This window comes from Lontra canadensis, unplaced genomic scaffold (genome assembly GCF_010015895.1).
Source record: "Lontra canadensis isolate GAN:19392208 unplaced genomic scaffold, GSC_riverotter_1.0 scaffold125, whole genome shotgun sequence".
In the NCBI taxonomy this organism is placed as follows: domain Eukaryota; kingdom Metazoa; phylum Chordata; class Mammalia; order Carnivora; family Mustelidae; genus Lontra; species Lontra canadensis.
The window spans coordinates 5,580,731-5,594,709 of record NW_022631119.1 but is presented as its reverse complement, the minus strand read 5'-3'; the positions used below and the strand labels follow the sequence as shown (position 1 = coordinate 5,594,709).

The window sequence follows — 13,979 nt, the reverse complement described above, 5'->3', positions numbered from 1 at the left end:
ATCCACCACCTGCCCAGCAGCCTTGCATGAATGCCTATGTATCTTTCAGGTGCTGGCTTAAATGCCACTTCCTCCAGAAAGCCCTCCCTGCCCTTTCTGATAGTCCCAGAGTGCAAGGCTCCTCTTGCAGACCTAGATCTGTCCCTCATACTCCTTAAGTCAGTGTGAATTATATACTCATTTCACTGAGCACTTCTTGAATGCCTGCCCCCATACCACCCCCGCAAGCTGTGAGCCTTGTGAGGCCGCAGTCATGGTCATTTCCGTGATATAGCCCAGGGATGGATACAGAAGAGGTGTCTGCAAATAGCTGCTGAATAAATGTATAAAATAGGAGGAGATATAAGCAAGGCGCATATTTGGCCCTGGGGACACAGCCATTAACGAGGACTCAGCTCTCAACTTCTAGAAATTTCACATGTGCTGAGCTCTCTCTGGATACAGGTCCTGTGCACAGGCTATTCCCTCTGCCCGTAAAACTGTTCTCCACATTCTCTTGCCTGGTTCCTGTGGGTCATCCAAGTCTCAGTTCACATGTCTCCTCCTCCAGGAAGCCTTCCCTGACCTCCCTTGCAAGGCTGGAGCAGGCACCTTTCCTGGGCTCCCCCATCAAGGCCCTGACATTTCTGCCCACGACTCTCTCATCACAATCGTCACCATTCTGGGTCTGTCTCCCTGTTAGACTATGAACTCCGCAAAAACAGGCCCCGGCTGTCCAAGTCACACTGTGTCCTCGGCACCATCCAGCATAGGGTTGGACACCAGACCAGGTGCTCACGGACTGCTGACCTTGGATAAAGACCGTTGCCTTTCTCCCCTCTGGTACTTTGCCTGCATTTGCCACTCTCCCTGGTAGCCCCTTCCTACACATTTTTTTTTTTTTTTTTAAAACCTGGCTCCCTCCTTCTCAACCAATCAGTTTGACTTCACATGACATGTCTTTCAGAAATCCTTCCCTGAGCCTGCCTCCCAGGGTAAATTTAGGTCTGTCGGTGTCCCCAATGCCCGGCAAAGAGGCTGCCGCTAAGGGCTTGTGTTTGTTGAGTGAATAAATGAACACATGAATGGTTGAATGGATCAATGAGAGAGACAGAGAGTTCGCCAGGGTGAGGGTCTCCTCAGGCCCGTCAGCCGCCCTGATCACACTGTTCCTTGCACCCTTCCCAGGAGAAGGGTTCTGGGACCCTGGCCACACCCCAACCCTTGGTGGCTGCCAGGCCTGGAAGGCATTTCCCAAAGCTCAGCACATTCCTGCCTTCCCTGGCGGCTGAGAGTGGGCAGGGGGCATTTTGGAGAGAAGGGGGGAGGACCCTAGCATTCTGGGATCCTGCCAGCCTGTGCTTGATCCCTGTGCCCTCGGGAGTAGGCCCCAAACTCTAGGTTCGGGGTGGGGTACAGGTCCCCAGAGGGGCTGGGGGGCTGGTGCGAGGAGCAAGGTTGACAACTGAGGTGAAGGCCTGGTGGCCATGTCTGGCTGGACAATGGGACAGAAGCTGCTGACGCGTGCTTTGGGGGTAATCCCCGGTTTCATCCCAGCTCTGGCCCCAGGCCGGGGCTCAGAGAGCTGGGAGCATCGGAGCCAGCGGCCGGTGGGTGCGAAGGGCATGTGGGGGTACTTGTGCTCCTTTTGCCGCCCCCCGGGGTCTGGTGAGTCAGGGCAGGCTGGGGTTGGGGGTCAGGGGATCAGGGTGAGGCCTGGTGGCCTTGGTTCGGGACTTGGGCAGGTCTGGGTTCAAAGCCTGTTGTTACCAGTGACTTGCTGCAGGCGACCTTGGGTGTCACTGTCTCTGAGCCTCCTTGTCTGTTATATGAAGAGGACAGAAGAGAGTTGCAGGGTCTCTGGGGCCCCGCAGAAGTGGGGTTGAACCCCAGCTCTACCACTTCCTGGCTGGGTAGCTAAATACTGGGCATAATGTGCTCACCTTGAACCCTGGATCCTGGGAGCAGAGTTCAGGGTGCCCAGTATAGTACTTAGCCCACGACAGATGTACCCCCAACATGGAAACTCCATGAAACAGAGAAGTGGGGCTCCTCTGTGCCCAGTCTCACTCAGGCCTAAAGATCCCCCCACCCAGTGACAAGTCTAGCCAGACCCCTAATTTGTGTGAATAATAATGCAAAATTCTTAGAAGTGGCCTCACTTGATGCCAGGCTCTTAGCCTCTTTTAACTCCTGTCATCTTTGCAGCTACCCCATGAGGTGGGCATTTTTATTATCCCTATTTTAGAGATGAAGAAGAAGAGGCCCAGGAAGATGCTGTCAGGCAGCCGGCAAGTGACTAGGCTAGGATTTGAATCCAAATGGACAGAAAGAGGGAGCAGTAGGACTTTATTTTAGGGTCCCCAGGAACCAGCAGAACCGTGCCTGGGTCTGGAACCAGGACATAATGCTAGTCGGGTGGTCAGCCTCCAAGTGCCGGCAGTGACATGCAGGTCTCTGGAACAGAGGCTCCAGCAGAGGTCTCAGCCCAGGCCAGGGCAGCAGCTGTCTCTGTCCTACACCAGCCTAGGCTCCCCACCCTCTTCCCCGTGCATGTAGCTGGGAGAGGGGGGATGTTTGTTTCCCCACCACCCACTCCCTGGTGATGTCATGCCTCAGCAGCCAATGGCTGGGGGTCTCCCCCCCACTTCCCCCCTCCCTATTCCTTTTCCCCCCCAGCCTGGGGCTGGGGCTGAGCAGACAGCCCGGGAGCTCTCGAGGTGTCTGGAGGCCCAGTGGTAAGAGATCAGCCGTTCTTACCCCATCCTTGGCAATGGCCGAGAAGCCATGGGAATGAGACCTAGGGTCCTGGGAGGTGCTAGGAGGTGCTGGGAGGACACTTGGGGGGCTTCAGAGGTAGTGTGGTGTAGGAGATAAAGGCACAGACTTCGGATCCAGACCCTGGGTTCAAATCCCAAGATTCCTCTCTTTCTGGCTATGCGGTCTTGGGAATGATACTGCACCCTTTGTCCCTCTGCTATCCCACCTATGAAATGGGCTGACGGAGGCCTCTTCACAGGGCTGGTGTGAGAGTAGATGAGTTGCTGCTTCCAGAGAGCTGGGGCAGGATGCCTAGGCCGGGGCCGGCTTTTTGGTGCTTGGAATAGGGTGCTGGGGATCTTGGTGGTAGGAGGCCAGTGCCTAAGCTGGATGTTGTTGCTCACCCAGAGTTCCCCTTGGGTGAGAGAGAAAGTCTGATGAGCAAGAGCTGGATATGAGACAGCCCACCCTCCAGCGTACATTACTTGAGCGCTTACTGTCTACTGGCTGTATACTGTATACTGGCTCTGTTTCGCGGATGAAACCGAGTCCCTGAAAGGTGAAATACCTCGCCCAGGTGTTCATACCTGAGATGTGCTGGAGCAGGGACGGGGTGAGGCTGCTGCTAGGCCACTGTCCGAACAGAATGTCTAGGGGCCCAGACAAGTCAGGTTAACTCCTGTTAACTGCTGAGGGCACCCCATCATTGGCGATTGGGGAAGCTGAGGCTCTGGATGGGGAGCGTTCTCATATGAGCTTGGCACCAGCCATGGGGAGAAGAGGGTGCCAAATGGGGGATCCCTCAGCAGGTCCCACTCAGCTGAAGGGCCCAGGGCCCAAATGACAGGCCCTCCCCCAGCCTGCTCTGAGGGAAACCAGTGACATCTTAAATGGGACTCTCGGTCACACCTTCCTCAGGGAGGTATTTTGAGGATGTAATGAGCCAAGGTGGGCAAGGATCTTTGTGCATCGTAAGTGCTCAAGAAATGGGGACTCGGGAGAATTCTGGAAGCTGAGGAATGTACCACAGCAGGGCCACAGGACCCACTCAAGAATAGCTGTGGGCATCTGGAAGGTCCCACCTGACCTTCAATCACCAGGGGTACCCCTTTAGAAGATCTTCCTCTAATACAGTCAGGGACCACCAGGAACCTTCCCCCACTTGTCCTTCTCCCATCCGCCCCACCTAATGGGATGGGCAGAGCTGGGAACAGAGAGTGCCTGGGGTGTATTTGGGGGGGCTTCCTTCCGAAGCCACCCCTACCCCACCCCAGGAGCTGGGTATATGGCTCAGGAAGGGCACAGATGGGCTAAATATAACCTGGGCTGGGCAGGGAGGAGGGAGGAGGGCACTCTCTCTTGCTCCCGCCCTGGCTAAGCTTCCTGTGCCAGCCTTTGGGTGTGACCCTTGCTGTCCTGGCCTGAGACGGGGAACTGGCAGGCCAGGAGAGCCTCCCTTCCATCTCCACTACCTCCTACAAGTATCAGGCTCTCCCACCTCCCGCTCAGGATGCTATGTGGTGTCAGGGACTCAGTTTTTCAGACCTGGGTTCAAGTCCCGACTCTGCCACTGTGGTGTCTTTTTTTTTTTTTTTTTAAGATTTTATTTATTTATTTGACAGATAGAGATCACAAGTAGGCAGAGAGGCAGGCAGAAAGAGAGAGAGGAAGAAGCAGGCTCCCCGCTGAGCAGAAAGCCCGATGTGGGACTAGATCCCAGGACCCTAAGATCATGACCTGAGCTGAAGGCAGAGGCTTTAACCCACTGAGCCACCCAGGCACCCCTGCCACTGTGGTGTCTTAACCCTCATTTATTCATCAGTAAAATGGGGTACCAAGGCCACATCTATAAAGTGCCTGCCCAGCCCATGGGTGGCCGAGGAGTTACCTTTAAAAATGCCTGTTTGGGGCACCCTCAATCCCCAACTCCCTTCCCAGCCCAGCCCCTGCCCCAGTTCTTTTGCTGTTTGGGGCTTCTCCAGTGCTCAGAGCCACCAATGAAAGTTCAGGTCCAGAGTTGGGGTCAAGGGCAGGGTCTTGGCTGTGTGACCCTAGACAGGTCACTTCCCCTCTCTCAGCCTCAGTTTCCAACCCTAAAACAGCCACCATATTCAGGGTGATTCAGAGACCTAGGGGGATGCGCACTGGGGCTAGTCTGTAGGAAATGCCACAGATGTGGGACCTGGAGCAGCTGAGTTCTCAGAGGGGAGACTGGGGAAGGCCACAGAGACCAGGACTCCTAGGAGGGCCAGAGAGAAGCCCTCTGCTACTGTGGGGTCCCTGCCAGTGGAGTGGGTACAGCTGGACCATTGAGGGGTCCCTGTGTCCTCTATCCTGGCCAGTGGTGGGCTATGAAGGGCCATTGTGCGGCTGGGGGTGGGTGGGCAGGGGTGGAATGTGACTGGGCACAGCAGATGGGCCATTGTTTGAGGGAATGTGCCGCGTGAGGCCTGACCTTTCCCGGTAGAGTGGGGGTTGGAGGGTTGGCATGCCAGGTGGGGGCTGGGAGGACAAGGCCAGCGTCGGCCAAGGGGGAGGGAATATGGAGAGACAGTATCCATGCCCTTTTCCCCAGAAAGGTCTGTTGGGGAGGAGGCATGGGAATCCCAGTTCTGCCTCCTTCTCACTGGGCTGTGTGACTTTATGCGAGATTCTTGGCCTCTCTGAGGAGCTGTGGGTTTTCCTCGGGGAGGAGGCAGAGCACAGGACTGACAAAGAATAACTGCTCAGTACCCATTAGTTATCATCACCTGGAGAAAAGTCTGGAACTCTCAGATAAGTTCAAATCCTGGCTCAGCCACTCGTGACCATTTGTGGTTGTCCTTCTCCCAGCCTCAGGTGTCTTCTCTGTAATGGGCTCAAAAACTCTCTTGACCTCACAAGAGTGTTCTGAGGTTTAGAGGCAATGAATGACCCCTGTGGGACATTTGTCACAAGATCAGGACCACAGGAAGTGCTCAGTAATAATAATAGGGCTTCTGAAGCCCCTCCATGTACCCAGCATTTTGTATTTACCCACTTCTTTGACGTAGTAGGTGCTGTTCTTCTCCCCATTTAACAGATGAGGAAGCTGAAGCCCAGAGAGGTGAGGTGATTGGCCCACAGGGAGGACAAGGGAGTGGTTAGGATTGTTTTATGGTGAATTTGGCTCTCTCGGTCGACCCAGGTGGTTGGCGCAGGGGCTCTACCCTCAGGTAGTCCTAGGAGTCAGCTCTGGCTTTACTTTACTGTTTGTTGGCCAATAAAGGTCTTCTAGGCCTCAGTTCCTCCCCACCCCCCACCCCGCACTGTGGGGATGGGATATTGATAGAGCGCAGGGAGCATCCGGCACTCAGGAAGCAATGGGTGGGGGGCGCCTGGGTGGCTCAGTGGGTTAAATCCTCTGCCTTCAGCTCGGGTCATGACCCCGGGGTCCTGGGATCGAACCCCACATCGGGCTCTCTGCTCCGAGGGAAGTCTGCTTTCTCCTCTCTCTCTGCCTGCTTGGGATCTCTGTCAAATAAATTTTAAAAATCTTAAAAAAAAAAAAAAGAAAAAAAAAAGGAAGCAATGGGTGGGGTTAGCTGATGGTAATGCTCACGTTCTTCTTCTCAGAGCCCCGGACCCAGGAGGCCCAAGGAGCTGGCCGTGACCCTGAGGTGAGCATTGGCCTGTGCCACATGCCTCCCCCCCCACCCCGCCAATCCCTCCCCGGCCTGCTTGGAGCCTCATGCCCTGGTCTCTTCCTAACAGGTAGCAAGACCCCAGAGGAAGGGTGTGAGCCCCGCAGAGGACTGTGCCTGTGCTACACCCCAGGCTGGGCTCCTGTTAGGCGGGGGTGCCTGTGCCCAGGCAGCGGTGAGAGGAAGGGGTGGGGGGCCCTTCTCCTGTTCTGATACCCGTCTTGGCCTCTCCCTCCACACCTGGCTTCTTCCTCACCACTCTCCTGGCCTCAAGCCTCCCTTCCTGTCCCCCACAGGCTCAGAGGCAGCTGCTCCATGCAGAGCTAAAGCTGGTTCTGCAGCAGAAGGGAGAGAAGAAGCAGGAGCCTGGGGCTCGGGTGACTCCCAGCTGTGCCATGGAGGCCAGGAGCCGGAGCGCTGAGGTGAGCACTCACATGCCCTGCAAGGGGAACCTGGGGGCGTGGGGCGGGTAGGGGGCACAGACTGAGGCAGCAAGAAGACACTTCCTGGTTTCTCTGTGCCTCAGTCTCCCCATCCGTGAAATATAGCGACAGTGCCTATTTTATAGGTCACTGGGAGGAAAAGAATTTGAACATATGGAAAGTGCTTAGCACAGTGCCTGGTACAAACTGAGAGTCCAAGCAGCGAATTCACTGGGGGCTTAATGGAGTTATATTAATAACGGGCTAAAGAAAATTGGGCAGAAACTTTTTGTTGGAAGAGGCAGGCTGCTATGGGGGTTAAATACGTGAGCTTTGAGCTCCTGGGCTTAAATGCCAACCCCCCACTTTGGCTGTGCAGCTCCAAACAGGGGACCTGACCTCTCAAACCCTGTTTTCCCATTGGTGAAATGGGACAATGGTCACTGTTATGGCGCTAGAGGACCCGCATTGACCGATTCCTACAGGATGCTAGGCACAGAGTGGGTCTACTTTTCCCCGAGCCAAGCTGAAGCCGAGGGGTGGCAGGCTGGGGGGAAGGCCAAGGAGGTCACTCACTGCCTCCAGGATGGCCTATGGGCTCTGAGGTCACAGGCGGGGGTTTAAGCCCAGCTGCTTAACTTTGCTGTGTGGCATTAGGCAAATCACTCCGCTTCTCTTTACCTTTGTGTCTGTCTGTGCTGTGGGGAGGATGAAATGAGATGCTGTAGGTAAATTGCTTAGCCCAGGGCCTTGGGGAGGTGGTCATGTTCCTGCTGTTCCCAGTTGCTTCTACAACTCTTCTCATCTCCTCTCAACATGTTCCTCCCAGCCCTCTAGTCCCAGGGCCACTGCCAGCCTCCACCTGCTGCCGTAACCCTCTCCAAGCCCTGGGCTCAACTCCAATCTACCCAGTCCCGATGCCCCGCCCATTACAGCATCCTCGGATCCCTATTGCTTCAGGTCTCAGCTCACAGGGACTCCTTCCGTAAACCCATGTCACCCATGGGCCCAGAGAGGGCAAAGTTCTCCCCCAGAAACACACAGCAGATTGAGTTCCTAGACCGTTGTGGAACTGGGGTCTCTCGCGGCCTTTTCTAAATCCCGGATGTGAATCCCGACGGGCTCTGCTGGGCCAGGGCCAGGACAGCACCATTTACAGTGAATACCAGGAATGCCACGTCTGCTGGTCCACTACTCATCACCCACGCACCCCTCTTCTTCACTGGATTCCCTCTCCCAAAGGCGTTATGCAGGTCTTGGGGTCACAGAGTCCACAATAGGGCATAGTCTCACACGCGTGCGTTCAGGCCTCTGAAGAGCCCAGTCTCACCCTCCCCCCTTCATCCTGCACCACTTAAAGATCCAGCACTTTCCTCGGAAGGCCATCCTCACCCCACTCCTTGCTGGGCTGTTTTTAAAGCCTTTTTCCATACCTCAGTCCCACCCTATGGATCCCCGCCTTACCTTCCTGTATTACTCTCTTGCCACACCCCTCTCAGATTTTTGGCCCCTCCTCTGTGGCCTGAGCTCTACCTGCGCGAGCGGTCTGTTCACAAGCCCAACCCCTAGCCTCGCCCCCGAACTGGTCCCGCCCCCGAGGACAGAGCCCGCCCTATCAGGCCCTCCCCTCTAGCACCTACCCCACTCCTGCTCCCCGGGCCTCGCTACTGAGCTTCGCGTCTATAACCCCGCCCCTTCGACCCCGGCCCCAGGGCTCCGGCCGACAGCAGTGGACCGAGCCGTTGAGCCTTGCCGCTGATGCGAGAGAGCAGGCGGCCCTCGCGCTTCCTCAAAGGGAAGATGTCGGAGTGGGTGGGCCCGCACGGCAGGCCGGAGCCGCGCTCAGGGTCGTGTAACTGGAGGACCCTTTTAAGAGCCGCTTTTAAGCGCGATGCCGGACTCTGGGCGAGGTCCGGCCCCATGGCCCCATGGCGACCCCTCGCTGCCCTCTGCAGGAGCTGAGGCGGGCGGAGTTGGTGGAGATCATCGTGGAGACCGAGGCGCAGACCGGGGTCAGCGGCATCAACGTCGCGGGCGGCGGCAAGGAGGGAATCTTTGTCCGCGAGCTTCGGGAGGACTCGCCCGCGGCCAGGAGCCTCAGCCTGCAGGAAGGTGGGCGGGCCGGGAGCGTGCGGCGGGGTCTTTCCGAGGCGGTGCCTTTCGGGGGCGGCCGTGTTAGGAGTGCGCCCCAGGTCCCGGGCGTGGCCTGCTCCCAGGAGGCGGGGAGAGTGGCTTGGGGCGGGGCTTTGTGTGTCCACCTGGCAGTGGCTAAGAGCGGGCTCTGGAGGCTCATAGTGTCGGTTTGACTTCGAGATCTGAAGCTAGCTTGTGATCTTCTGTGCCTTGGGTTTTCCATTTCGAAAATGGGAATAATTCTAGTACTCACCTCGCAGGGTTATTACGTGGATCAAGTGAGTCAGTAGTTGAAAATGCTTAGCGCATAGCTAAGTGGCACACAGTAAGCACCGTGTAAGCACTAGTTATTATTTTTGTTTTTGGGCCTGGAGAAAAGAGGTGGAGTTAACTTGGAGGGAGTCTTAGTAAGTAAGGGATATTTTAAGTGACATGGATGAGGCCGATGTGATTTATTCATGCAACAACTATTTACTAAGTGCCTTCTATTTCCAGATACGATTCTAGGTGCTTGGGCTACTACAGTGAACAAAACAGAACACACTCTCTGCATTTATGCTTACTTTCTAGAAGGGAGAGATATAGTTGACCAAAATATGTAAAACACATAGTAAACTAGAAGGCACTGTGTGCTATGCGTGCCTGTAGGACAGTTGTGTTTTTAAATAGGGTGAGCCAGGAAGGGAGGAAAGGCCTGGTGGAGGGAAGGGAGTGAGCTGTATGGTCATCTGGTTTTCAGAGGGCTTCATAGGCCATGGTGAGAATTTTGGCTTTTAATCTGGGAAGGTTGTGAGTGGGACAGCACAGAACTCCCTGCTTGTGCATGTACTCTCTCTCAAACAAATAAAATCTTTAAAAAGTTTTTATTTTTATATTTTTATTTTTTAAGATTTTTATTTATTTATTTGACACAGAAGAGAAAGTACAGGCAGGAGCAGCAGCAGGCAGAGGGAGAGGGAGAGGGAGAAGCAGACTCCCCACTGAGCGGGGAGCCGGATATAGGGCTCAATCCCAGGACCCTGGGATCATGACCTGAGCCAAAGGCAGCTGCTTAACCATCTGAGCCACTCAGGCGCCCTAAGATGGTTTTGTTTTTTTTTTTAACTTTATTTGAAAGAGTGAGAACTAGCAGGGGTGGGGGGAGGAGCAGAGGAAGAGGGAGAAGCAGATTCCCCACTGATTAGAGAGCCTGATGTGGACTCAATCCCAGGATCCTGGGATCATGACCTGAGCCAAAAGCAGATGCTTAACCAAGTGGGCCACCCAGGTGCCCCAAGATAACTTTAAATAAATAAATAAGTACACACACACACACACACACACACACACAGAGAGGCTACTCTGATTATCCAGGTAAGACATGGTGATGTTCAGACACAAAACAGTGTTAATGGGCATGAAGAGAAAGGTTTGGATTCTGGATATATTTTATTTTATTTATTGTTTTTTTTTTTTCTGGATATATTTTAAAGGAGGAGCCTTCAGGACTGGATATGGGATGTGATGAAAAGAGAAGGGTCAAGGATGTGTCCAGGGATTCTTGACCTGAGGTTGGAGTTGCTAGTTCCACAAATGGGCAACACTGGGGCTGGAGCTTGTTTGGAGTAAGGCCAGAACAGTTTGGATCTGTCAAGTGAAGCATATCTGTTGGATGCCATGGTGAAGCTGTGGAGGGGGAAGTGGATATATGAGTCTAGAATGGAGGGGAGAGTGCTGGACTGGAGAAATGGACTTGGGAGTTGTCAGCCCATTTATGGTCTTTAAACTCCTAATCTGGGTGAGCTTCCTAAAGGGGTGAATATAGCATGGAGATAGAGATGAGAAGGGGCCCAAGGCCTGAGCTCTGGGACAGTGTGTCATTAAGAGATCCAGGAGGTGGAGAGGCTGAGAAGAAATCCCCAGGAGGTTCTAGAGGGTGTGTCTTACCCTGGAACCCAAGCCAGACAAATGAATGAAGGAGAGAGTTATGTTAGGTCGAAGTCTGTGAGGTCCCCTCAAATCAAGTCTGGGACTTGATCACTGGCCTTAGCTATACAGACGTATGGGACCTTGAGAGGGGCCATTCAAGGTTCTGGAAATGGGTGTCAGAAGTGTGACTGGAGACGTGGAAAGTGATGCAGCTAGACGACTCAGTGCATTTGCCATTAAGGTGAACAGATAAATGGAGCAGGAGCTCCAGGAGTGAGGTCAAGATAACTTTTCCTCTGGGGCAAATAATGGTATGTTGTATGCAGATGGGGATAACACAGAAGAAAGGGACAAATTGGTGATGTGGGGAGAGAGTGGAGAACTGCTGGAGGATGTCCCTGAGAAGGTGGTGGACAGGCTGACCTGAGTTGGAAGTGGGGACGGTTCATCCTTAGAAATAGGTGGAGAGTGGAGTGAATAGGCACAGGAACTGGGGGGTGAGTATGGCGTGGAAGATTCTGGAAGGTCTGATTCTGTCCTCTCAGTAAACAAAGTCAGTGTCTTAAAATGTGAGAATAGGGGAGTGCATGAGTGGCTCCACTGGCTAAATTTCTGCCTTGGGGTCAGGTCATGATCCCAGAGTTTTGAGATCAAGCCCTGAGTCCAGCTCCCTGGTCAGCAGGGACTCTGTTTCTCCCTCTCCCTCTGCCCCTCTGCCCACTTACTTATGTGCTTTCTCGCTCTCTTAAATAAATGAACAAAATCTTTAAAAAATAAAATAAAATGTGAGAATGGGGAGGGTGCCTGGATGTCTCAGTCGTCTGGGCGGGGTGTGGGGGGGTGTCTGTCCTCCACTCAGGTCATGATCCCAGCGTCTTAGGATCAAGGTCCACATGGGGCTCCCTGCCCAACGGAGAGCCTGTTTTTCCTTCTCCTCCCTGCTTGTTCTCTCTGTTGCTATCTCTGTCTCTCTCTCAAATAAATAAATAAAATCTTTATAAAAAATAAAATGTGAGAATGGGGGAGGGAAGTGGAAAGGCAATGGGCGTGGCTTGGATGGGAGGGGGTTTGTTCGGCAGGGGCGGGGCTAAGGCCATGGGGCGGGGCTTCACCTGAGCCTGTCTGGATCTCAAACTGGGAGGACTTCGCTTCTCCAGTCTGTACTGGGGGTGGAGGCGGGGAGGATAGGCGGGGCCAAGGTTTGGGGCCCCGCCAGCCTTGCTGAGGTCGCTCCAGGGAAGTGGGTGGAACCAGGCCTAGGTGGAGCCAGAAGATGCCCACGCCCTGCCCACGTCCACCTTGCCTACAGGAGACCAACTACTGAGCGCCCGTGTGTTCTTCGAGAACTTCAAGTACGAGGACGCACTACGTCTGCTGCAATGTGCCGAGCCTTACAAGGTCTCCTTCTGCCTGAAGCGCACTGTGCCCACCGGGGACCTGGCGCTGCGGCCTGGCACCGTGGCCGGCTACGAGATCAAGGGCCCACGGGCCAAGGTGGCCAAGCTGGTACGCGTGCTTAGCCCGGCGCCGGCTCTGGACTGCTCCAGCGATCCAGTCTCTGCGCCCTGAGCCCTACTTTTCCACACCGTGGGCCGTCTTATCACTAACCCAACGCTAATCCCACCGTCCGCCTTCTGTTCTCTACCCCTAAACTCCTCCCTGGGGAGGGTGACCCACCTGTCTCAGACCAGGGCCTTTACCCACTTTGGAGAGCTATTAGCTCCAGGCTTGCCAGTAGTCCTGAACCAGGGGACTCCAAACAAGCAAGGCCAGGTTCAAGCCTGAGTGCTGCTCACTTACTGCTGAGTGACCCTGGACCAGTTTCTTTCCCTTTCTGGGCCTCAGTTTCCCCATCTCTAGAATGAAGGTATTGGGGAAAATCCTGGATGAGGACCTAGCAGTCTTGGGTCCCAGTTCCTACACTCCTGTTGACTCGTTGTCAGCTGCTAAATGAATGTCTGTGCCTTACGGGGGCAGTAATTGTGAAATGACAGGAAGGAAGTGGGGCTGGTGTTTTGGGGACAAGATGCTTCATCCAACACATCCCCAGCCTGGTGCAATGCCAGATGGGGTTCCCCCTGTCTTCCCCGAGCCTCCCACTGTCCCACCGCCTCCCGCATCTCTCCTCTCTCCCCAGAACATCCAGAGTCTGTCCCCCGTGAAGAAGAAGAAGATGGTGATGCCCGGGGCCCTGGGGGCCCCTGCAGACCTGGCCCCTGTTGACGTCGAATTCTCCTTTCCCAAGTTCTCCCGTCTGCGTCGGGGCCTCAAAGCCGAGGCTCCCAAGGGTCCCGTCCCAGCTGCCCCAGCCCGCCGGCGCCTCCAGCTGCCTCGGCTGCGCGTCCGAGAAGTGGCAGAAGAGGCCCAGGCAGCCCGGCTGGCCGCTGCTGCTCCTCCCCCAAGGAAAGCCAAAGTGGAGGCTGAGGTGGCAGCAGGAGCCCGTTTCACAGCCCCCCAGGTGGAACTGGTTGGGCCCCGGCTGCCAGGTGCCGAGGTCGGTGTCCCCCAGGTCTCAGCCCCCAAGGGGCTGGGAGAGGTGACCCTCCACCTGCCAAGCCTTGGACTAGGAACCCCCGCTGCCCCTGCTGTGGAGCCCGTGGCCCTAGGGATCCAGGTCCCCCAAGTGGAGCTGCCCACCTTGCCATCGCTCCCCACTCTGCCCACACTTCCCTGCCTGGAGACCCGGGAAGGGGCTGCGGCCGTGACGGTGCCCACTCTGGATGTGGCAGTACCTGCCGTAGGGGTGGACCTGGCCTTGCCAGGAGTGGAGGTGGAGGCCCGAGGAGAGGCACCTGAGGTGGCCCTGAAGATGCCCCGCCTCAGTTTCCCCCGATTCGGGACTCGAGCAAAGGAAGTTGCCGAGGCCAAGGTGGCCAAGGGCAGCCCCGAGGCCAGGGTGAAGGGGCCCAGACTTCGGATGCCCACCTTTGGGCTTTCGCTCCTGGAGCCCCGGCCAACTGCTGCCGAAGCTGCTGTCGAGAGCAAGCTGAAGCTGCCCACCATCAAGATGCCCTCGTTTGGCCTTGGGGTCTCGGCCCCTGAGATCAAGGTGCCCAAAGGGCCTGAGGTGAAGCTCCCGAAGGTGCCAGAGATGGCCGTGCCCGAGGTGCGGCTC

The 13,979-nt window shown here is 55.5% G+C and overlaps 1 protein-coding gene across 1 annotated transcript in view; it reads left to right on the top strand.

The window, feature by feature from the left end:
* Positions 1–2,690: 2,690 nt before the first annotated feature.
* PRX (periaxin) overlaps positions 2,691–13,979 on the top strand; it is a 14,008-nt gene continuing 2,719 nt past the window's right edge. Inside the window, 7 exon segments of the mRNA XM_032841719.1 lie at positions 2,691–2,717; positions 6,334–6,377; positions 6,472–6,576; positions 6,698–6,823; positions 8,779–8,935; positions 12,174–12,370; positions 13,002–13,978. Coding sequence (XP_032697610.1) covers positions 6,797–6,823; positions 8,779–8,935; positions 12,174–12,370; positions 13,002–13,978 — 1,358 coding nt within the window. The 5' untranslated portion in view covers positions 2,691–2,717; positions 6,334–6,377; positions 6,472–6,576; positions 6,698–6,796.